The sequence below is a fragment of the Notechis scutatus genome, chromosome 1, assembly GCF_049901735.1.
Source record: "Notechis scutatus isolate UNSWTSFEM ecotype Mainland chromosome 1, rNotScu1.2, whole genome shotgun sequence".
Classification (NCBI taxonomy): domain Eukaryota; kingdom Metazoa; phylum Chordata; class Lepidosauria; order Squamata; family Elapidae; genus Notechis; species Notechis scutatus.
Window position 1 is genome coordinate 169,854,993 of NC_142009.1, and position 24,519 is coordinate 169,879,511.

General features: G+C 39.2%; 2 protein-coding genes across 5 annotated transcripts in view; both read right to left on the reverse strand.

The window, feature by feature from the left end:
• Positions 1-24,519, reverse strand: part of PARD3B (par-3 family cell polarity regulator beta) — a 926,621-nt gene that overhangs the window by 452,917 nt on the left and 449,185 nt on the right. For 3 of the 4 annotated variants that reach the window (XM_087949488.1, XM_026673207.2, XM_087949490.1), the window contains exons 14-15: positions 10,429-10,516; positions 3,467-3,576 (exon numbers count right to left, since the gene is read on the reverse strand). The exons of the other annotated variant lie outside the window; for it this stretch is intronic. In XM_087949488.1, coding sequence (XP_087805614.1) covers positions 3,467-3,576; positions 10,429-10,516 — 198 coding nt within the window. The remainder of the gene's footprint in view (positions 1-3,466; positions 3,577-10,428; positions 10,517-24,519) is intronic. 4 annotated transcript variants of the gene reach the window in all.
• Positions 21,008-21,922, reverse strand: LOC148133090 (uncharacterized). Its single transcript, XM_087955017.1, is given in 2 exon segments — positions 21,008-21,558; positions 21,561-21,922. Coding segments are annotated over 2 exon segments (870 nt in total). The 5' UTR covers positions 21,880-21,922.

Genomic DNA, 24,519 nt, shown 5'->3' on the forward strand with positions numbered 1-24,519 from the left:
GGCAATGGAACCAACAGGTAATCCTTGGTTTACAACTATAATGGAGCCTGCCCATTGCAGTCATAAGTCATGAGCTGATTTTGTAGAAAACAGAAAAATAAATACTGGTTTTCAGGAAACTACCATCAGCTACCACACAGGAATGTATTAGTGTAACAATTATACAGTAAGCAGTCACCCTTTTTCATCAGAATATGAATCAAATACAGTTATTTCTATCCTGCCATTTGAACTATTTTAGGTATCGTGGGAAACGTTGTTGTCCATATCATTTTTGTAACATATCTGCCACATGTAGAAACTGTCTAAACATTCTGTAAACTCAAACCCAGGAGCTGTATTTTCACCTCTGTCTCATCTTCACATTAACATATTCTCTGCATTAGGACGATTTCCAATTGACATTGAAGGCATCAAGCTCTGGGTTAGCAATAGGTATAACATGCTCAATTGCAAGACATATGCTGACGGGCTACAAAATACAAGGCCAAGTTGAAATACCCACCTGTGCAGTAACTGTGCACAACAGATCTGTCACCTTTCTTCAGAGAAAGCAATTTCAGATGAAATTGTTATATGCTGTGCCAAGAGTGTGGAAATTATTTTCTACCACAGTTCAAGACATTCTACACAGCTCTGACTGATAGCAAGGCACAATGTTGACAGCAATAATGTGCCTTTACAAGTGAGCTGAGCAGTTGTTGTTACTCTTATTATATACACAACAATGTGAAATCACAGCTGCCAGTTCTTTAGATGGTATTAGCTTCATACACATCAAGTTCTTCACAAGAACCTACAATGATGTAATGTATTGAACTATTGTATGTGTAGATCCAAACATTGTGGCCTTTTGTGATTGATTAACAGAAATTTTGTCAGTGCACAGATTTTTTAAGTGCTGTCGAAGATTTTTTGGACCTAGTATATCAATAGCCACTGGGATCACCAAGGCCAGTTTATCCCACAATGTTTCAATTTTAATTTTTAGATCTTGATACTTCGTGATGTTCTCTAATTATTTGACTCTATTTTACTACCCCCTGGTTTTGCCACACTAATTATCCACACTTTTTTTCTTTGTAACCCTACATGGTATATTATGAGCCAAGACTTCATCAGGTGTAATTTTGAAATCTCACAATATTTTAACTTGCTCATTTTCAACTACCTTTTCAACTATATGTTTCCACCAATTTTTCATTACTGGAAGATATTCTTTACAGATTGTTCCAGTAAAACATTTTGGTGATTGTGTTATGTTGTTTATAATTTTTTTGTGCGACCTTCTTGCACAAACTGAGTATATCATCTACTGTTTTTTTCTATTTCTTTGCATAATCAGCACTTTGAAACATTTGATCATTTTTCAATTTTGGCCTAAATGAATTAGTTTACATAGATTGCTCTTGACAGACAAAATCAAGTCTTTAGTTTTTCTTTTTAATATTACAGTTGTAAGCTATTGTTAGGTTGTATTTTATCTACCCTCTATCTCTTCTAGAAATTGACCATGTAATATTTTTTCCTTGCCAGAATCTCCTTTAATTTGCTAATAGTTGTTCAAGTGATATCTGAATTTGGACAAATTCTTTTCCACAACTCATATTTGTTTAAATATTTGTTTGAATAGACTCACTTTGTTGCTTCCAATTTGTAATAGCAAGCCATAAGGCATGATTTTCATATACAACATACTTTTGTCTTATCTGTGGTTGTGCTTCTTCTAGTAATCCTACAGAGCTAGAGGCTGGTTGCCCAACCAAGCTCCTGAGTCTCATTGCTCACTTGTTGCCAAATACGCAACTCTAATATTTGACATGATCCTTACTGACCTGGGCAACAAATTATCTGATACAGGATTCTTTTTCTGTATTCTCACTATAGTAAATGGGTTAATGGATTCTTATTGTTGCTTGTACAATTAGCCAGCTGTTTAGGATGGATTTGGCATTTTTATCCATTTATTAAGTCCTTCCCAAGGACCTGAGATAGGCAAATGTTGTTTGATGGTGTTAAAGATATTGTTGCAGAATCTAAGCCGTTCCAAATAAAACTGCCTTTTGCAATTCAGTAATTACGATTTTGTCGATGTTTGTGGTATTCAAGTAATCATCTAAATGTTTTGGGATTGTACCCAAAGTTGTTGTTGTTGTTGTTGTTGTTGTTGTTGTTGTTATTGTTGTTGTTGTTATTATTATTATTATTATTATTATTATTATTATTATTAGTAGTAGTAGTAGTAGTAGTAGTAGTAGTAGTAGTAGTAGTACTGTCTTTGTTTTCTTTTGCCACAGTTGTTCTAATTCTATTTGCATTTTGTGTTCCCCCCTCCAGTTCCTTCTTTTCTATTCGGCTGTCTCCAGGTACTGCAATATCCACTATCCAGCCTTTTTTCTCTTTCTTATTGACAACTGTTAAGTCTGGGCTGTTATGTGGCAGATGCATAATGGGAAATGGTTTCCTATATTAATTGTAACTCTAAATGACTAGAAAAAATATATCTAATAACTTACATCAATAGCGTCAGAGAAACCTACCAACTTTCCTGCATTAGAATCTTATCCAAATTTTCTTGTATGTGTATTATTTTTATTAAATTATGGTTGGTCACACAGTCAGCCATATGTTTGACTGGAATTGGCATTTTTATCCACCTATTAACTCCTTTTCAAGGATCTGGGAAAGGCAGATGTTGTTGATGGTGTTGAATTATTATTATTGTATTAAAGTATATGTCATTACCATATTTGTTTTCTCCCCATTTCCTATACAATATTTTAAATGGAGAAGCAAAATATTCTAAGGCAGTGATGGCTAACCTTTTCCACATCGTGTGCGGAAAGTGCGCGCACGCACGCTCACGTGCCTGCACCTATGATGCAATTCGCGCGTGATGCCCCCGCCCCCTGTGCATGCACACACACCTCCCGCATGCGTGGCAGATACCCGACAATCAGCTGGCTGGCAGGGGCGTGCATGTGCATGCGCAGTAGGGCTCTTCCGGTCAACCTCTCACGTGCCAGCAGAAATGGCTCTGCATGCCACTTCCAGCACAGGTGCCATAAGTTTGCCATCACGGTTCTAAGGTACCACAATGAATAAAATATTTTACTGCAGTTTTCAATGTTTATATATATATAGACACATATAAAATGTGCATTATCAAGGTAAGGTGCTTTTATTAAGCATTAAGAGTAAAATTCCTTGTTCAAAGATTACTATATAAATCAAATGTTGGGTTCAAATATTGCACCAAATTATAAATCAAGTGAATTATATTATGATTTGGTATAATAATTTGATCTCTACAATTACAGTTTCTAAACAATAAGTACTACAAGGAAGGTTATTTTTCTTCCTAATTTCCTGCCAAATTTGGCCTTTCATAATTATTTATCTTCTGAATTAGGTGTATTTAAGAAAACAAGGGAATATACCGTGATATCTTTTCACCACTTCTTACCAATATCCATGCTCTTACAGGCTTTCAGGTTAATTGGTTCCGTCTGTTTGGACAAAGACCTGAAGTTGATGGGCTGATCTGGCAAAAAAGTCTTTGAATCTGCTATTATGCTGTTGAAAGAAAGAAATCATACCAAGTATGTGGGGTGAGGATCAGATGTAGTAATTGAACTCTATACAACATAATGCATTTTCTCTCTTTAATTATTATAAGTCATTCAATGTTTTTATTGCCTACATTAAATCTAAGTTTACTTTGTGTTAAGTTTGGGAAATAATGGAGACCAGACATCTGACCAGTGACTTCAACTCTTTAATAATCGTAAATGGAACAGAACAGAGCAAGGCTATGGGCAACAGCAACCCTTTTATAGGGTTATCTGCTACCTTATTAACCAATGACATGTGCAATAAGTTCAAACTTATAACCAATGAGAAGTGTCAAAATAGTGGCCAATCAGGGACTACTTATGGACCAATCCCTAGTTGTTGTATAAGGGCCAATCAGGTGTGCAGGTTTCCAAACCCTGATTTGCATTTATGCTAGTAACTTTTATTGATTCACAACACCCCTCCCCCTTGGGTTCCGTTTGAGGGGAACTGTAATAAAATCCTCAAGATAGACAGGCCATTTGGTCTGTCTGGATGATTTCCGTGGCTCCACCGGTTTTGGTCTAAGGTCCGGTTCCGGTGGAGCGTTTGGATGATCTTTATTAAATTCAGTTTCGCTGCACGGTGATTCCGTGCTGCTTCCACTGTGGTTGTCTCTGCTACTCCGTGTTTCTTCGGGGTTTTGCAGTTCGGTTTCCCCGTATTAAAGTTCCCTGAAAAATTCAACTCCTCCCCGCTTCAAGTTCCGGTGTTTCGCTGGGCCGTAGGGTTTCCGTTGGCCCGCTATTTGTCATATCAAAGTCAATTTCCTCGATATTTCCTCCCCCTTGAGTTGGTGAACCCGGGGAGTCATGGGTGCTGGGTGGTAATCTCGATCGGAGTTGGTCTATGTGGCGTTTCCACATCCTCCCATCGTCCGTTAGCAGGTGGTAAGATCTAGGCCCGGTAAGGTGGGTAACAGTTGCGGGTATCCATAACGGGTCGCCGGAAAAGTTTTTGGCAAAGATTAAATCGCCTACCTTAAATTCCCGGCATTTGCTGCTGGAGCCGAAGGGCTTTTCTGGTGCGAATGCGGGGTGGAGCCGGTCAAGGTGCGATCGTAGTTTCCGCCCCATAAGAAGTTCAGCGGGCGTTTTGTTGGTCACGCTGTGGGCGTGATGTGCTGCAACAAGAGAATTCGATTGATTTTCTCGTCGATGTTGCCAAATTCCATTTTGTGAAGGGTCTTTTTACAAATTGTACCATGCGTTCTGCACGTCCATTCGCCGCAGGGTGCGCGGGCGAGGTTAGCGCATGGCGGATGCCTCGATCAGCAAGAAATTGTTCAAAGGGTAAAGCAGTAAACTGTGGGCCGTTGTCCGAGACCAACACGTCCGGAAACCCGTGTGTGGCAAATAGTCTGTTTAATTTATTGATGACTGAGCCCGTTGTAGTTGTATTCATTCGATGAATCTCGAGCCAGTTTGAATAGGCGTCGACAGTAATAAGGAAAGTGTGTCCTTTGGTAGGCCCCGCAAAGTCAATATGAATACAGGACCAAGGTCCCCTCGGAGTTTCCCATTCGGTTGGGCTTGCTTTAGGCGGGGCATTGCTGACGTCCTGGCAACGTTGACAAGTAGCGACCCAGGCCTCGATTCTTTTGTCGATTCCCGGCCACCAAGCGTAGCTGCGTGCGAGTGCTTTCATCCGCATGATACCCGGATGTCCCTCATGCAATACCGCCAAAACAGTTTGTTGCAATTTGCCAGGGATTACGACTCGATCGCCCCACAAGATACAGCCTATTTGGGAAAACAGTTCGGTTTGGCAAGCTTTGAAAGGCGCCCATTCCGGTGCTATTTGGTCCGTCGGCCACCCCCGTTCAACCCAGCGCAGGATGTGTTGCAGAACTGGGTCACGTTTCGTTTCAAAGGCAATGTCTCTAGCCGTCAATGGTGGTGCATGTAGAGCTTCGATCTGTAGTGTTGAGATGGTTGGGGATGGATCTACAACAGAGTCTGGGAGCGGTGTTCTGCTCAATGCATCAGCGTGGAGAATTGATTTCCCCGGGCGATGTTGCAAGGTGTAGTTGTAGGCCGCCAAGAATTCAGACCAACGGGTCATTCTGGGGGACAATATATACGAGGTTGGTTTATTACCCGCAATGATCCCCAGTAGCGGTTTATGATCAGTAATTATCGTAAATGCATGGCCATAAACATATTCATGAAATCTTTTAACTGCAGCCACAATAGCTAAAGCTTCCTTGTCCAGCTGACTATAATTTCTTTCAGCTTTAGCTAGGGTTCGCGAAAAAAACGCGATGGGGGCTTCCGCTCCATTTGGTAATACGTGGGCCAGAATTGCCCCAACCCCAAAAGGTGATGCGTCACACGTGATAGTGAGCGGAAGAGTCTCGTTGTACTGCATAAGTACAGAATCAGAAGTTAGCAATTTCTTTACTTGTTGGAAAGCACATTGTTCCCGTTGTCCCCAAACCCACGTTGCTTTTTTGTCTAATAGTCTATGCAATGGTTCTGCTACCGTTGCTTTGTGGGGTAAAAAGACATTATAGAAATTGATAAGTCCAAGGAACGCCTGTAGGTCTGCCTTGTTCCTTGGAGTGGGGGCCTTTTTATCGCCCTTAATTTGTCTTCGGTGGGATGGATTCCTTGGCTGTCCAGGAGGTATCCCAAAAATTCTACTTTTTCGGTACATAACTGGCATTTATCTTTTTTAACTCTGAGGCCTGCGTTTTGGAATCTTCGTAAAACCTCTCTGAGTCGCTTTTCTAGGATGTCTTTGTTAGGGGCGGCGATGAGTACATCGTCGAAATATGGTACGACCCCTCTGATCCCTTGTAACAACCTTTCCATTAAACTCTGAAAGATTCTGGGGGCAATGCTTACCCCAAACTGGAGCCGGTTGCATTTAAATGCGCCCCTATGCGTTACGATAGTTTGCGCTTCTGCCGTGGTAGGATCTACAGGCAATTGCTGATACGCCTGGGCTAGATCTAGTTTAGCGAAAACTTTCCCGCCACCCAGGGAATGGAGCAAGTGTTGCATTACCGGCACTGGATATGCACTTTGCTGTAGTGCGTGGTTTAAGGTGGCCCGGTAGTCTCCGCAAATTCTCAGTGACCCATCAGGTTTGATAGGCGTCACTATAGGGGTTTCCCAGCGGGCGTGGTCGGTGGGTTCCAGCACGCCCTGCGCTATTAGCTTATCGAGTTGTTCGTCGATTTTAGGCTTCAAGGCGAATGGCACCCGACGTGGCTTAAGGCGGATGGGTGCTATCTCAGGGTTCAAGTTAAACGAGATCGGGGTCCCCTTGTACTTGCCTAGTCCGTTCGCGAAAACGTCTTGGAATTCTTGCACGAGTGCCTCCTCCCAATCGTTGCTCTCGGCTCGGTGGACTCCGGCTACAGTAATTCCGAGCGGCCTGAACCATTGAAGGCCTAAAAGACTAGGCCTGTCGCGGTCCACGACAGTCAGTGGGAGAGCGACGGTACGGTCCTTGAAAGAGATCTGGAATCTGCGGGACCCGATGACGGGAATTCGGTTGCCCTGATAGTCTTTGAGTATAACCCTTTGAGGGTTAAGGTCTTGGTGGCGAATCGTTGGAATGAGCTGTTGGAGCGTTTTCCACGACACCATCGAGAGGGAAGATCCCGAGTCTACCTCCATCACGCAAGGTTTGTTTTCGATGGCGACCTTTACTCGGATTTTCCCGGCATCAAGGGATGTAGCGTGGCCAATGGTGATTGTTTGGTGGGTCTCTTCCCGCCTGGTTTCTTCACGCCTGGTGGAAGTGGTGGACGGCTTGTTTCTGTAGGAGTGGTTTTCCCATTGGTGGTTCAGTTTTTCTCGGTGTGTGCTGAAGAATCCTGAAGATTGGCATTCGCCTGTCGGGGTTTGGAGTTTTGTTTGCTTCTGCAAACCTTTGCGATGTGACCTCGTCTCCCGCAATTTCGGCAGAGTGCGTCGAGGAATTTGCAGCTGGATCGTGGGTGATTCGCCCCACATCCTGCACACGGTCGGAATGAGGGTTGTGTGAACTGGTCTCGTTCCGTTCGGAGTCGGTTGACCTCTTCCTCATCGGTGAGTCGATACCGGGTGTCTCTCTGAGCGAGGCGAGGTATCATTGGCGAGTTTACGTAGCGGTGCATGGGTGCGGCGCATTCGGGCTGCCAACTTCTTGGTCGCCTCCGCTGCCGAGGCTTCTTTAAGGGCATCGTTGAGGCTGATGTCCCCCTTAGCCATAATTTTGCTCTGGATCGTGCCGTCTTCTAGGCCCAGAACCAGGCGGTCCCGGAGGGCTTCTTCTAAGTCGGCGAATCCGCAGAGGCCTCCAAGTTTGCGGAGGTCCGCGATGTAATTGGCAAGGCTTTCGCCCTTCCGTTGGTCCCTCTGATAATATTTGTGTCTTCTGACTAAGGTTGGCACGGTGGGCGCGTAGTGAGCCCGTAGTAAGGGCTCGAGGACGTCCCAGTCCATCTCTTTTACCTCTGCTGGCTTGGCAAGTGACTTTGCCATTTTAAACACGGTAGGCCCGCAGTGAGTTAGAAAGATAGCTCTTTTTTGCCGGTTGTTGCATCTTTCAAATTGTTGGTCTCCAGAAACATCTGGAACCGGTCCATGTATGCCTCCCAGTCTTCGGTTTCTGGGTTGAATGGAGCGGGTGGTACGGCACCGCTGGCCATGTTGCCGTTGATGGTGCGTGTTCAACCACGTGCTCTGTTGGTTGCTCTGTAACTCAGTCAGCTCTTCGGTCTCCGTATCCCATCCTCGTCGCCAGTGTTAAGCTTGGGAAATAATGGAGACCAGACATCTGACCAGTGACTTCAACTCTTTAATAATCGTAAATGGAACAGAACAGAGCAAGGCTATGGGCAACAGCAACCCTTTTATAGGGTTATCTGCTACCTTATTAACCAATGACATGTGCAATAAGTTCAAACTTATAACCAATGAGAAGTGTCAAAATAGTGGCCAATCAGGGACTACTTATGGACCAATCCCTAGTTGTTGTATAAGGGCCAATCAGGTGTGCAGGTTTCCAAACCCTGATTTGCATTTATGCTAGTAACTTTTATTGATTCACAACACTTTGGGTAACTATCATCCAACCCAAAGGTATTGGTTTTTACCTTTTCTGCCCATTTTATCATTATTTCAGTACTAATAAGGCATATTGAAGTTTAACAAAGTGCATTAATTTAAGTATTAAAAGTGTGCTATCATCTAATACATTTATAATCAGGTTCTTAATTTGTATCCAATTAGATAAATCTGCTAGATGCTCTATAATATGTCGATGCTTATGATTAAAAATGTGAATATGCTATTAAGAAGCAAAACACTTTGCAGGGAAATCAAGACCTAACTTAATGATTTCTCCTTTCAATTGAAAAGATCAAAGGCATAGTCCAATGTCATGTAAACACAAGTCTTTTCACAGAACTCCTCTGTCTTTAGCTCGGCTTCCAAACTTTGCCCCCAAAAAGGTACTTGAAATCTGTCTCAGCAGATTTGTAGGGCTAATGAAAAACTGTGATGGGGAAGGATGTCTGAACTCTTGATTCTGCTTATTTTCATCACTGGGACTATTAGATTCCAGCCACTTATTTCATCCATAATTGTCTTACACCCAAGTCTAAAATTAAATTTAAAAATAATACAGTGTTCTAAAAATTTACATATTTCCAAAATTTTTCATGCCCAAATTTCACTGAAATTTGTGAATTATATGAATTACATGGACATACATTCTGTCTCGAAGAAACAATGCAAGTCTCTTTTGAGGGAAGAGGAAAGCTGTATAAAAACTGGACATATTGAAATATCTTTATAATTAGAAAAGCAGAACATGCAATAGGGAAAACACTGTTGAGGACTGTACATGTATATAGGCTTCCCAGTCCTTCCATCTTATCTGTGGTTCAATCAGGTTTGCAACATAACCAATTTTTAACCAGTTTCCAATTCTATTTAGAATGTTGATAAAGAATCTCTTATCAGAGGGGAAAATAAGATGGGAAAGGGGAAATTGCTCTAAAAAGGGACAGTTCTATTTAATGAAATTGCAAATCCTATATGAACATAAAAATGCCTTCCCCCATTCCAATACTCAATGAAATATAAAACTGCAAAATGCCCCCAAATGAAAATGTTTATAAGAAGAAATAATTACTAGAAGAAAAACCATTATTACAGTAAGTTATAGCCAGAGGTGGTATTCAGCAGGTTCTGACCAGTTCTAGAGAACCGGTAGTGGAAATTTTGATTAGTTCAGAGAGCCGGCAAATACCATCTCTGACTGGCCCCATCCCATGTATTCTCTGCCTCCTGAGTCCCAGCTGGGTCTTCTTTTGTTGCCCTGCACAGGAGAATGGAGCTGGAAAGCAGATTAGTGGGGTGGGGAGGAAATAGGATTTTGCAGTAACCTTCCCCCAGGAGTGGGGAGGGAATGGAGATTTTATAGTATCCTTCCCCTGGAGTGGGATGGAAATGGAGATTTTACCTTCCCTGCCACGCCCACCAAACCATGATCACAGAACTAGTAGTAAAAAAATTTGAATTCCACCCCTGTCTATAGCAATTTGTTGGGTTTAAACTTTGAAGATTTAACAATTCAGTTTTGATTGGCCTCAATTTCTTCCTGCCCAATGGAGATAATGATACATCTAATTTCAGTGAGTGTAAGTACGAAAAACAAATCAATACAGATTTGGAAGATGAAGTAGGCTGAATATCAGAGCATATGTTATGGTGGAAATGAACTGTAAAGCAAAACTATTTTTCACATAACATGAAAGAGATTCATTGCTATCACTAGACATGGAATAAAAAATGGTAAACATCTTCTGACCTATTATTATAATCTGTGAATAGCTTCTCACTAGGGTGTGAAGGCAAAGGGGGTGGGACTTCATTTTCAGCTGTGCCGCTTTCAAACTCTGAAATTTAAAAGGGGAAAAATAAACAATGGTAAAAGCAAATATTTGCCTGCTGGCCAAAGAACTGAACTGGCAGGCTGCATCACTCTTGAAGTAGCAGCAAATTTATACAAATCTCTGAACTAGCTAAACTAGAATTAAAAATACACCAAGCAAAAATATTTTCCCCTTAGGATTTTCAACAGACCTGACTCCTGTTTGCTCATGTATAATTAAAGATAAACATATTGAAATATGCCTTATGATGAAAAATGAAAGTCCTATATTGATTTTAGTAATTTCACTGGATTTCCCATATCTATAGTAAGCTTGAGCTAAGACTTAAATAAAACACTCAATGGGTGCATAGATGCTCTATTAACTATGCTGCCATATAGTTAAGCAGTGATTCAATTCTATTTTGTTATCCACAAATTGTTATGTATTAGAAAACAATACATATCAACTGATAATAAAAGTATATTCAGTGATTTATGTAACATTCTTAATCTGAATCTGAGCTTAATGTATCAACCACTTGCAAAATTACTCTCTCATGTTGTTGCTGTCTGAAACATATATGACATGCATATTCCTCCCAAGGTAAGAGAAAAACCATTTCCAAGTTAAGAGAAGAAAAGCATAATGAATTTGGTATTGACCTTCTATCCCATTGAGAGCTGGGAATCTTATTAACTAATAGATGCTTTTAATATGTGAAGTACTACTCTAGCCCTCCCCCCCCCAGTAGAGAAATCTGAATAAATTAATATCATCCACAAACTCTTATTATCTTATTATCTTCATCTAGAAGCTTTAAGAGACAAAATAAAGAAATCTGATCTTCTGGAACAAATTATGAACGAAAGAGTAACTGAATATTTTATTATAGCCCAAAGCCAGCAACTTACAATAGCCTATGGACATTGAAATGCCCAGACAATAAACAGATAACTATATAACTGTGGAAAATTTCATTTACCAGTTGTGATGCCAACCCCTACATGCAGCTGCATAAAATTTTGCTACCTTCTAAGTTCCAGCAGACCATCTGTCTGCAAGTAAAAGGGTAAGTAGGAATTCATTAATATAATCTGGGAAGCATGCTAACAGGGTTGCAATACGATTACTGGGTATATCCCTACAAAATTTGATAATAACAGGACCTACCAAACTGCTTCAGGAGCTATGCGTTCAATAGGGTTTTGTTTTGTTTTTTTAAATCTGCCTTTCTGCAGAGCAGATGCAAGGACAGTAAATCACTCTGCAGTGGTTAGGCTACATGCTTCCAACTTCCAAGGTAACTTAAGGAAATACAGACTCATTCTAGTTGTGGGACAAACTTACAAATGGCCCTTGTTTTCATTTTAAAAAATAGTTTTAAAAGTGTAATGGATAATAGCTGGAGAAGTGAACACACTACATCAAGCACAGTACATCAAGCTTTGACCCAACTATGCTGCTTTCAACCATGGAACAGCATGGTTCACCAGAGGTGAGAATAAAAAATTCAGGATGCTTAAACAAATTCAGGCCAAATATGTATCCTTCCCAACTCTGGTATCAGGAGGCAGCCCCTGCCCCAGCTAGTCAACTAGAGAAGAATTTTCAATTTTCAATTCAATTTATTCACAGAGGTGGTATTTCTCACTACTCTGATCTTTATGAAATACAGAGTTGTATTTTGTTTGAACATTAATGTATCAAAAATGTGAAATAATTTGGCATCATTTATTATCACCTTTTCTGTGAATACCATGAAATGCTATTTTTTAAAAAAATTGAAACATTTATTACAATTTTTGTTAAAAATGAAGAAGGGATATTTTGCTGTGACACCATAATTTTAAAATGTGAAATTCTACAAGTTTTTTTTTTCTTGTGAAAAATAATAGTGGAAGCAATAATAGAAAGAATGGTAAGGAAAATAAGATTGATTGTTCAGGCAAATAGGATTCTCTGTATACATAAATAAATCTGAATCAATGACATCCAGGAACATGTCTGATGAAAGTGTAGCTGGAAAAAGCTGTGCATATAAAATACAGAATATAATCTGTAACTGTCTTAATTTGATAGATTAATCAGCCTTGATAGTAGATTAATCAGTGGGGAGCAATTTTAATTAGTACTGCTGCACAATAAAAGTCCACTTGTTTATTTTTTTAAAGCTATGCTATTTCAATTCTCATACATTAAATTGTAATAATGAAATAGAACTTTCAAGCATACTCAGGATAAACCAAGATTTGCAGATATGAAGAAAACAAGACAAATATATAAATAAAAAAAAACCCACACAAACTTTTAAATGTAAAATGGATCTGAATGAACGCTTCCCCCAAGCAACTACTTACAGATAGTCCTTGACGTACGACCGTAATTGAGCCTGAAATTATAGTTGAAAGTTGTTATGGTTGTTAAGTGGATTACCATGTGATCACAACCAACATTACAACATTTTTATGGTGGTTAAGTAAGTAGTCGTTAAGAGAGTGTAAACATTGTTAAGCAAATCCATTATACCCAATCAGCATTTTCTACCAGAAACAGAAGTAGACGCCAGCAAAAAAATGATGAAAACTGCAGTCATGTCATTGCAGGATACTGCAAATGGCCATAAAGGCAAGCCAGTTGCCAAGTGCCCAAAATGTGATCACATGACTAAGGGAAGGGAGGTGGCCATTATAACTTCAAAATCAGGTCATAAGTACCTTTTGGGGGGTAACCAGGGGTGGGCTGCTGCCGATTTGCACCAGTTCTGGTGGACCAGTAGTTAAGATTAGCCCCACAAACTGGCAAATCCCACCCTAAACCTGCCGCTTTTTCTCGGCCTGGTTTTGGGGCTGTTTTCAGGGGTGTTTTCAGGACGTTTTCCAGGCCAAAAATAGCCTGAAAACGGCCTGAAAACGCTCCCAAAACAGCTTGTTTTGGGGCCATTTTCAGGCCATTTGTCCTGTTTTCCAGTCATTTTCTGGGCCAAAAATGGCCTGAAAAATAGCCTCAAAAACAGCCCAAAAATCAGCCTGAAAATGGCCCCAAAATGCCCCCCCAAAAAGGGCCTGAAAAACAGGCTGAAAAATGGGCGGGGTGGGGCCAGCCAGTAGTGGGATTAGCCCCAACTGGCTGAATTCTACCTGTTCCTTTAAGGCAAGTGGCCAGAAGGTGGGGCTGGGTATGATGAGTGACATCACCCACCCAGTCACATGACTAACCAGCCACGCTTACCCAGGCAGAGAACTGGTTGTTTAAAAATTTGCAGCCTACTGGGAGTATCTGTCATAAATCGAGGACCTCCTCCAATAACTGAGTTCTACAGCATGTTCATTGAGTTGGGGGGAGGGATTATATCTACTGGACAAGTAGCTTGTTCTTTCAAGTATATTGTTACTCTCTCTTAGCATTTTAGAAATCAGTTTCATTTGAAGTATATAAGTAGATAAGATTTCTTGGCCAGTTGGGCGCTGTGTCGGTGCGGAGCTGAGGAGCGGATCGCCGCTCTGAAAGATTCTGAATTTCGCTAGTTGGCAGCTTCTTGGAGTGTGCTGGACCCCGGAGGGGTAGACAAAAGAAAGGGGAAGACATGGAGGTCTTGGGGAGGTGCCACGATCCCGGAGACTGGAAGAACTCCCTGAAAACCAACAGCAGAAGAGGGAGATCGTGACGACCGTGATGATCAGAACCAGAAACGCAGCAGCCCAGCTGATTAAAAGAAGCAAAGAGGGGGAAACAGCAGGCTGAGCAGTGGAAAGGTGCGTTTAAAGATTTCCAGAATATTGGTGTATATTGAGAAAGAAGATAGAAGCTCTGAACTGAACGGTGTGGAGAAGTGGCGGAATTATTGGCAGGAGCATTGACTAGAAAAATGGCAGAGATTTATGCTGACTAATGGAATCATGAAACTTGAGGAGACAAAGGGTGAGGCAATAACACTTGCTTTAAGAGCTGAGGAGCAAATCATAGAACTATATTGTCTGTTTATTTGAGAATTGGGGGAAGAGAGAAATAAGTGAAAGTGGTTAATTGTATGGGAAAACGAAAGAACAGTTAAGAGTATAAGATTTGGAACAGAACTCTTGACTCATTGAAAGATCAGAGGAAAGGACTGGGGAAAAGAAACTTTAACTTGACAAATATTAATAGACAATTGTGACAATAAAATAAGGAAGATCTACTTAAGATTTATAAGTGGAACTGTGACTGTGTGGGAGTAAAAGAATAAAAGAGCAAGAAGAAAATATATAAATAGAAAGAAAAAATGAAACGGAGAAAGTGACTGTGCAATTTGGAAAGAGGACATTTTGAATTAAGAGTTGTAGCAAGATATTTAACAAAAAGACTTTGGACTTGAGTTAAAAGATACTGGTAAAACATAAATTTATTTAAGTGATATTGGTAGAAAACTAATTTGATAGATATAAATACGTTAGAAATTTGAATATAGAATACTGTTTAATACTGATTGAACTTTTTTTTTTAATTAATTGAATGATTGTTGGAAAGTGATTGTATAAGCATATAAAATAGATGGTTAAAGAATAACTATATAGTACTATTATCCTCATCTTATTGTTAATTATTGATAGATTATATTAACTAGTATCTGTTTAAAAACAATACATAAGAAATTTAGAGAAAAGAAATTAGATACATTTACTCCGAGTTAAATATATAATTAAGAATCTTAAGGAAATAGACAAACTCATATATATAGGAATTTAAATATCTCAATGAACTGGGTGCTCTAATTATTTATACTAGTTAATTAATTATATAGGACTGTTGTTTTCTGATTAATTATATTTATATTTGTTTAATTATATTTATAGTGGATTAATTATATTTATATTGGATCAACATTTAACTTTTTAAACTTTAGAATATTTGAGTACGTAAAAAATAGAAATAAGATTTGACTGGGACTATCTATAATAGAAAATTCTTAATTAATAATATATGTATTAATATGTATACTGAACTCAAAGGAGAGGACAATATAACTCTACTATGGATAATTGATGGTGGATTGGAGAGAGCTGCTACAGATAGTTAAAATGGCAACAATAACTACAATTGTAAAATCAGGGAAGAAACCTATAACAACGACACTTCACCTCTGGGACAGAGATCGATTGATGCAATGTTATTGGCAGAAAAGACAAGCTCTGCCCAAAGTCTGCAGACAGTACAGACAACACTTGCTATGATGCAGGAAATGATGGTAAAAACCCACAAATTGATAGCGAGGAATCACAAAGACATGAAATTAGATATGAGAACTGAAATAGGAGGAGTGAAGAATGAGATACAAAATCTGGACAGTAAAATTGGAATGATGCAGGAGGCAATCATTAAGAATGAACAAAAATTAAACACAGTAGAGGCAAGAACCGAGGTGGTGGAAAAGAGATTAGAGGAATTGGAACAAAATTGGAAAGTCCTATACTGCGAACATCAAGATTCGGTGGTGCATATAGAATTAGAAAAAGCATCATTTTATCTGAGATTCCAGAATGTTGTTGAAGCTAGAAAGGAAGACCTACGTGCAATAATGGTGAATCTAATAGCAACAGTTCTACAGAAAAACAAACAGGAAATCGAGAATGACATCGACGAGGTTTACAGAGTATACACACACTATGCCCAAAGACAGAGGCTACCCCGAGAAGTCCACATCTGGTTCGCAAGAAAGATGACACGAGACATGCTATACAGTAAGACCAGAGACAAGCCACTGATATATAAAGATCACGAAGTGGTAACGTTGAAGCAAATACCCAGGAGAGTTAGGGAGCAAAGAAGGGGCTACCAGTTTCTGTCATCTCAGTTAATCAAGAACGGTATACCATTCAGATGGCTCACCCCGGAGGGGCTCCTAGTAGCATGGCAGGACAAAAAATATAAAATTGATACAATAGAGAAAGCACATCAATTTCACGAACAATATCTGGGACCTGAGGAAGAACACGGAAGTGGAGAAGATTCAAATACAAGAAGTCAGGAAGAACAACTCTCTGAAGAGAAAGAACCTGTATCACAGTTAGAATCTCAGAAACTCAGAGAAGAAGAGGACAACAGACCAAGAACAAGAGAACCCAGAACAAGGAAAGAAATAAAAAATGCTCTACACAGACAGTAACATGAACAGAGAAATCACCCTATTCTTAGTTAACAACAACGGTTTAAATTCATCATTAAAAAGAAAACAGTCATTCAAAAAACTCAAAAAAGAAAATGCAGACATAACTTGTATAAAAGAAGTTCACATTATAGATAAACAGGCAGACCTTTTAAAGGATATTAATTTAGGTAAAATGTATTGGGCTCTTTCAAACCAAAGAAAAAGGGGTATTGTAGTATATGTAAAAGATTGGCTGCAACACAAACAAGTATATAAGGATGATGAAGGGAGAATGTTATTTATAGAAATAATACTAAACCAGAAAAAGATTTTATTAGTTACAGTATACGCCCCTAATGTAAATCAAAAAGAATTTTATGCCAGACTCCATCACAAGATAATAGAAACTGAATATACAAGTGTATGTATTGTAGGTGACCTCAATGCTGTTTTGGACAAGGATAAAGACTACAGAAGTTCCAAAAAAAAATAAATAAATAAAAAGAGACCATTCCCATCTTCAACATGGTGAGAGAACTAAATTTGAAGGATGTGTGGCGAGAACTGTATCCAACTAAAAAACAATATACTTTCTTTTCCAATCCCCACCATTCTTGGTCCAGAATAGATCAGATATGGATAGACCCAAGTTTAATGGAAAACATTGAAAATATAGAGATCTTGCCGAATGCATGGGCCGATCATAATCCTATTCAAATTAAGTGGAAAGGAAAGAGAATGATTGGAAGATGGACATTTAATAATAGTATACTCACTAGGGTGAGTATACTAATAATATCTTTTAAGACAATGAATATATTGGAATGATGAAAAAAGAACTGAAAATATTTTTTGAAATAAATAAGAGAGAACATATGTCCCTACAGAACTTCTGGGACACAACAAAAGCTTATGTGAGAGGTCTAACCATTGCCTATAGCATTAAAAGGAACAAAGAAAAAAGGCAACAGCAAAGCGTGTGGAGAGAGAAACTTAAAGATTTGGAAGCAAGTAGACAAATCGATCTGAATAATCAAAATATTAAGAAAGAAATAGATTTGGTAAAACATAAGCTAAATTTAAGTATGCAAGAAGACTTGGCCCAAAAAATTAAATTAGCAAAACAAAATTATTTCAAAAATGCAAATAAGCCAGGGAGATGGTTAGCCCATAAAATAAAAAAAAGAACAAGGAAAGGGAACGATTGTAGCTTTCCAAGACCAAGAAGGGAAAGTACATATTCAGGCCAAGGAAAAGAAAGAAATTGCTAAGGATTTTTTTACGAATTTATACAATCAAGAAGAAGTACCAGAACTCATTAATCAATATTTGAAGGAAAAAAAATTGCCGGAAATTACTGATGAAGAGAAATACATTTTAAACAATAAAATATCGATAGAAGAAATTAGAAAGGCAATTGGAGCACAAAAACCAAATAAAACCCCAGGCCCAGATGGAATTTCATCTGAATTTTATTAGGAGTTTCAAGAGCTATTGGAGGAGTTAATGACAGATTTATATAATGAAGCCTTGGATAGTGCTAATATACCGAAATCATGGACTGAAGCATATGTAACCCTTATTCATAAAGAGCAATCAGATCCACAAAAAAATTCAAAATTATAGGCCAATATCACTTTTAAATGTAGATTATAAGATTTTGGCCACAGTATTGACAGAAAGATTAAAGAAAGTATTAAGCAGGATTATTCATACTGATCAGAATGGGTTTCTACCATATAGACAAATGAAGACAAACACAAGAATAATTATGGATGTTCTAGAATTTTATGAAGTACATACAACTAAAACAATGGCACTGATGTTTTTAGATGCCCAGAAGGCTTTTGACAACCTGAATTGGAATTTTCTTATTAAACAATTGATAGGCATGAAATTTGGCAAAAAAGAAAATTAGGATTCATCAAGACAATATATAATACCCAAACTGCAAAAATATTAATAAATGGGGAAAATACAGATAATATAAGGATAAATAAGAATGTAAGACAAGGATGCCCCCTAGCTCCTCTACTTTATATATTAGTAGAAGAGACGCTATTAGTACAAATCCGACAAAATCAAGAGATCAGGGGATTAAAAGTTAAAAAAGAGGAGTACAAACTTCAAACATTGCTGATGATATGGCATTTATATTGGAAGACCCACTAGAAATGACCCCCATTTTAATGAAAGAAATAGAACAATATGGAAAGGTGGCAGGGTTTAAAATTAATAAAGAAAAAACAAAAGTGATAACAAAAAAATGGACAAATGGACAAAAGGAAGAACTAACAAATAGATTAGGGATACAGGTGATAAACAAAGTAAAATATTTGGGGATATGGCTGACAGCCAGGTGCTCGTCAATTAAAAAAGACAATTACAATAAATTAACAATTTAAATATGTAAAGATTTAGATAATTGGGCTAATTTACAAATATCTATTTACTATCGCAATAGTAAAAATGAATGTTTTGCCAAAATTGTTGTTCCTATTTCAGACAGTGCTGGTCAAGTTGGAGAAAAGCTTTTTTGAAGAATTAAATAAACATATATCTGGATTCATATGGCAGGGGAAAAAAACCAGAATAAAATATAAATAGTTACAGGATGACAGAAAGAAAGGAGGCTTCGGTCTTCCAGATTTCGAAATATACTATTATGCTGCGATAGCAACTTGGCTTAAAGACTGGGTTAATCTGATAAATAAAAGGATCCTAACATTAGAGGGCTTTGATCTCTAACTTGGGTGGCAAGCATTCATGTGGGATGGAAAGAGTAAATATCATTCGTATTTTCAAAGGCATTATATAAGGAACGTGTTATTAAATATTTGGGAAAAGATTAAAAAAAAAATCACTATCCTAAGGTCCCACTTTGGTTATCCACAATGGAGGCAGTTACACATCCAAATGTTTTAGATTTTGATAATATTGTAAGATATAAAGACTTACTACATGAAACCGGAGAGTTGAAGGATAGGAATCAAATACAAATCCACGGAAAAGAGATAGCATGGTGGCCCTATGCATTACAAACGCATTATAAAAAAGACAAAGACCAATTTGGTTTTAATATGACTTATCAAGAATTAGACAAGATTTGGCATGGAGAGGAAAGGAAATTGATTAGTAAAATATACAAATATCTTTTGGATTACAAATTAAAAGAAGAAACAGTCAAGGAATGTATGATAATTTGGGCAAAAAACATGGGCCACAGTATTGAATTAGACAAGTGGGAACATATTTGGAAAATAAATTACAGACTAACCATGTTAGTCTCGTACAAAGATAATTTGTATAAAATTCCACCAAGAAGCTTTTAAGTTGTTTATGTGTTTTGGGGGACTGCCAGTCTAGCACCGCCTTCATCTTTCCAGGGTCCATTTCAATCTCCTGATTTTGACATTTCGCATTTTGACAGTTTTGCATATAATTTGGTGGCTAAAAGTTTTTTCAGTACTTGCCTCACTAACTTGACATGTTCTTCGATGGTCTCACTGAATATAAGAATGTAATCCAAGTACACAAGGATCCCCTTGTACAAATGTGCATATAACACATCATTGATTAGTTGCATAAATACAGTGGGGGGGGGGGCTTGGAGTCTGAAAGGCTTGACTTGGAACTGAAAACTACCCAGAGGGCAGTTGAAGTCCATTTTCCACTCATCTCCTTCCTTTATGCAGACTCGGTAGTAGGCTTTTTTCAGATCTAGCTTGGTAAAGATTTTACCTTTAGATAAGTGATTTAGCAAGTCCTTCATTAGGGGGAGGGGGCACGTGTTTTTTATGCACACAGCATTAAGACCTCTAAAATCCACATATAATCTCAGGCCACCATCTTTCTTTTTTTGAAATAGTACCGGGGCTGCCAACCTAGATTTTGCTGGTTCGATGAAGCCTCTGGCTAAATTGGTATCAATTTATTTCCTCAACTCAGTCATCTCAGCTGGTGTCATCTTTGGTTTGGGCAGATTTGCCGCAGGTTCTAATTCAATGACACAATCAGTGGCTCAATGAGGGGGGGGGGAATGTTGCATTCCTCCTCACTAAAAGCCTCAGCCAAGTCTCTGTATTCTTTAGGAACCAGGGTTCGCCTAACCCTGAAGCAGTAGCTACTGCTTCTGGTTGTGGGCCCTTGTTGGGTGGCAGTCTCTTTTCAGGAGGGACCGAGGGCAGCAGCCCAACACCAATTATGATTTTCAGTACCCATCTTCCCAATTGATGGTAGGAGCCTATTTATCAAGCCAAGCAAGTCCCAATATGATAGATAGATTCTGACATTTTTGGAGCCACTATAAGTCGTATAAGTTCACGATGCCTACCCATTTCTAATCTGATCAGTTCTATAATTTGGGTGGCTGGGACTCCTCCAATTAATGTTTAATCTTCCTGTTCAAATTTGATTGGGCATTTTAGGGTGTTAGTTTTTATCCCTAATTGCTCAACAATAGGGAGCCCAATCAGGCATCTGGAGCATCCTGTATCTATTACTGCTTCTAACTCCCCAGCCTCCCCAGTCTCTGGTACCAACTTCACTTGAGGGGGAATGGCAGCACTCACCATGGGGTCTTCTTCCTCATTTGCCTTTCCAGAAAGGGTTTCTTTGGTCAGAGGTTCCTCGCTTTCTTCTGTGGGGAGGGGAACCTCTACAGCTTGTCTGGCAAACCAACTGGTGTCTGGTGGCTTCCGTGGAGCTCTCCTGCCTCTGGCAGCTGTTGGTTGTGGAACTGGTGCAGGGGCCAGACATCTGGAAGCCCTATGACCAGCCTGGCCACATCGATAGCATTTGATAATTCCTGTAGGTTGGTTAGGAGCAGCTTCAGCAGGTTTAGTCAGAGGACGTCTGGCCAAAGTTCTCCTAGGGGGCCTCTCAGAGGGAGGTTTTTGGTGTGGATTGGTTTCTCTATCCAGAGCAATGGACATGGCATACAGTCATGTAGTTGCTCTGGTACCCCTCGGATGCCACAGGCTTTTCTGACTTCTGGATCAATTACTTCTTTAAAATAACGCAGAAGTATCCTGTCAGGCCAATGCATGAGGTTGCCTGCGATCCATCTAAAGTCCCATACAAAGTCTTTTATGGGCCAATTACCTTGCTTCATCTCCTTTATTTTATCTTCACTTTCACCTACTCTGTGGGGGTCTTCAAATCTAGCCCTGAGCAGCTCAACAAATACATCTGCATCATTTAGTTCTGCAGCGTCCCCATTGTGTAGCTGGGCTATTAGGGCCAAAGCATCTCCATCATTCATCCCATCTGTAATTGCGGAAACTAGGTGGCACTCTGTTCCATATTGGTTTCCAAATTGATCTATATGTGCCCAGATTCGGCTGAGGAAGTATGCAAGTTTCTCAGGCTTCCCATCAAAAGTTGCTCTAAACCTTGGGGGCTCTGGCCTGGCTGATGGAATCGCTATGGTGACCACCGGCTGAGCTGGAATCTGTGGAGGAGCTGCTGGCTGCTAAATAAGGGCCGTCTGTTGAACTCGTTGCTGTGTTGGAAAAGTGGGGGGGAGGTGGCTGCAGCCTGCTGCTGGAACTGACCCCACTGCTGCACCAGGATTGTTGCTGAGAATTTGCCCCATGGTGATCCCAAACAGATGATGCAACAGGTGCTGGCATCCACTGGCATTGGATCCACCCCTGACCATGATAGAATCCCCAGCCTGGGGGAATACACTCCAGATGGGATATCCTCACTGCTGGGATATCCTCACTGGTGAGGGGGGGAGAATTGGAGTTTGTAACATTCCAAATATTGGCTGCATCTGCTGTCTCTCCCTTGCTGCTTGCCCCTGCCGTGCACCTCTAGCCGAGAGGAATGTCACCAACACCATGCTGTCAGGTCCTAGACCAGGAAAAGTGAATGTGGGTCGAGTTAAATTCCAGCTCAGTTGGAGAGGTTGTAACTGTGGAACATAACTCCCCACTTTAAGTCACTCAAAGTGCTCTGGAAGCTCTGCCAATGATTGGCTATGGGATGGAGGCAACAGGTTCCAGTCTCAGGAGTTGTCCGATTCAAAAGCCCCACGCTTCTCCATTCTGGCTCATGGACCGACCTTGCTAGGCTGGAGTAGGAAAGATGTTCAGGCAGCTTCTCTGGTCCAATCTCTGGATTCAGCTCAATCTGGCAGTTTCTCCAGGAATCTGTTTCTTGGGCCGAGGGCCTAGCCTTTGTCTTTCCTCTGCAGCTTCAATGGCTTGCACAAATTCTTTTTTTTATATATATATATAATATTTTTATTGAAAATAAACATTTAAAAATCTTGAACGTGATGGACTTTGACATACATATCAGTCTTTACATTATTATACTAGAAAAAATTCATTAAATAATATGAGCATTTATATAGATATTTACATTTACATTTACATTTACATTTACATTTATTTACATTTACATTTACATTTATTTATTTATTTATTTATTTATTTATTTACATTTATTTATTTATTTATTTATTTATTTATTTACATTTGATCTTTGTGTTGTTTTATATCTTAATCATTGTGCTGCATTTCAATTACATCTTAGATTCTAACTTACATTTTATATACTTCCTTTCATATCCCCCCATACATAGAAATTGTTCCATACTTTATAACATTCTGATACGTCTCATTCTTTCAATTCTAATGTCAGACTGTCTAGTTCAGTGCATTGAAAAATCTTGTCTATTATGCTTCGTCACTTGGGATTTCTTTTGACTTCCAAGTTTGGGCAAGCAATAGTCTTGCTGCTGTAGTAACATGAATAGTTAGGTACATATCTGCTTTACTAAAATTCTCTGTTATTATTTCCAATAGGAATGTCTCTGGTATAAAGTTAATTTTTAAACCCAACATTTCCTCCAGCCATGTCCGGATTTTATGCCAAAACTCTTGTATTTTCTTTCAGTCTTACCACATGTGATAATAGGTACCCCTTTCTTTCAGACATTTCCAGAATGTGGGCGATTGAGAACCATACATTTTTGCTAGTCTGGCCAGTGGGAGATGTAATCTATAAAACATCTTAAACAGATTTTCTTTGTAAGATGTGGGTAGCATGATCTTTTTGTTCCGGTCCCAAATTTGCTGCCATTGGTCTAGGTTTATGCTATGGTTGAGATATCTAGCCCAGGTTAGCATTGGTTCTTTAACCTGCTCTTTATACATTTTGTGGTCTAGTAGATATTTGTAAAGTTTTTTTATTTGTTTTTTTCTCTGATCCTAACAGTATTTTATCTAATGTTGGCAGTTAATTCCACATTCTTTTTTATCTCTTTCATATCTAGATTGTATACACCTGCATAACTGGATAGAAGCATTCCTGTCAAACAGACAACAAATGGTCAAAATTGGGAGTGTCCAAACAAGTTCTGTACCTGTCAACAGTGGTGTCCCCCAGGGCAGTGTTCTAGGACCAACTCTCTTCATACTCTACATAAATGATCTCTGTGATCATATTAAGAGCAACTGCATTCTCTTCGCTGATGATGTAAAGCTATCCAACACCATAGACAATACTGCTACCCTTAAAAAAGACCTCGACTATGTACCAGAATGGTCAAACAAATGGCAACTTCAAATCTCAACAAATAAATGCTCTGTCTTACATATTGGCAAAAAATATCAGAAAATAAAATACAAGCTGAATAGTCAAGACCTTGTTGATGATCCAAACTCTGTCAAGGACCTTGGAGTTCTCATCTCTAATGATCTAAGTGCTAGAGCCCACTGTAACTACATAGCCAAAAAGGCATTAAGAGTTGTTAACCTAATCCTACGTAGCTTTTTCTCTGGTAATATCACACTACTAACTAACTAGAGCATATAAAACATTTGCTAGACCAATACTTGAATACAGCTCATCAGTCTGGAACCCACATTACGTATCTGATATTAACACA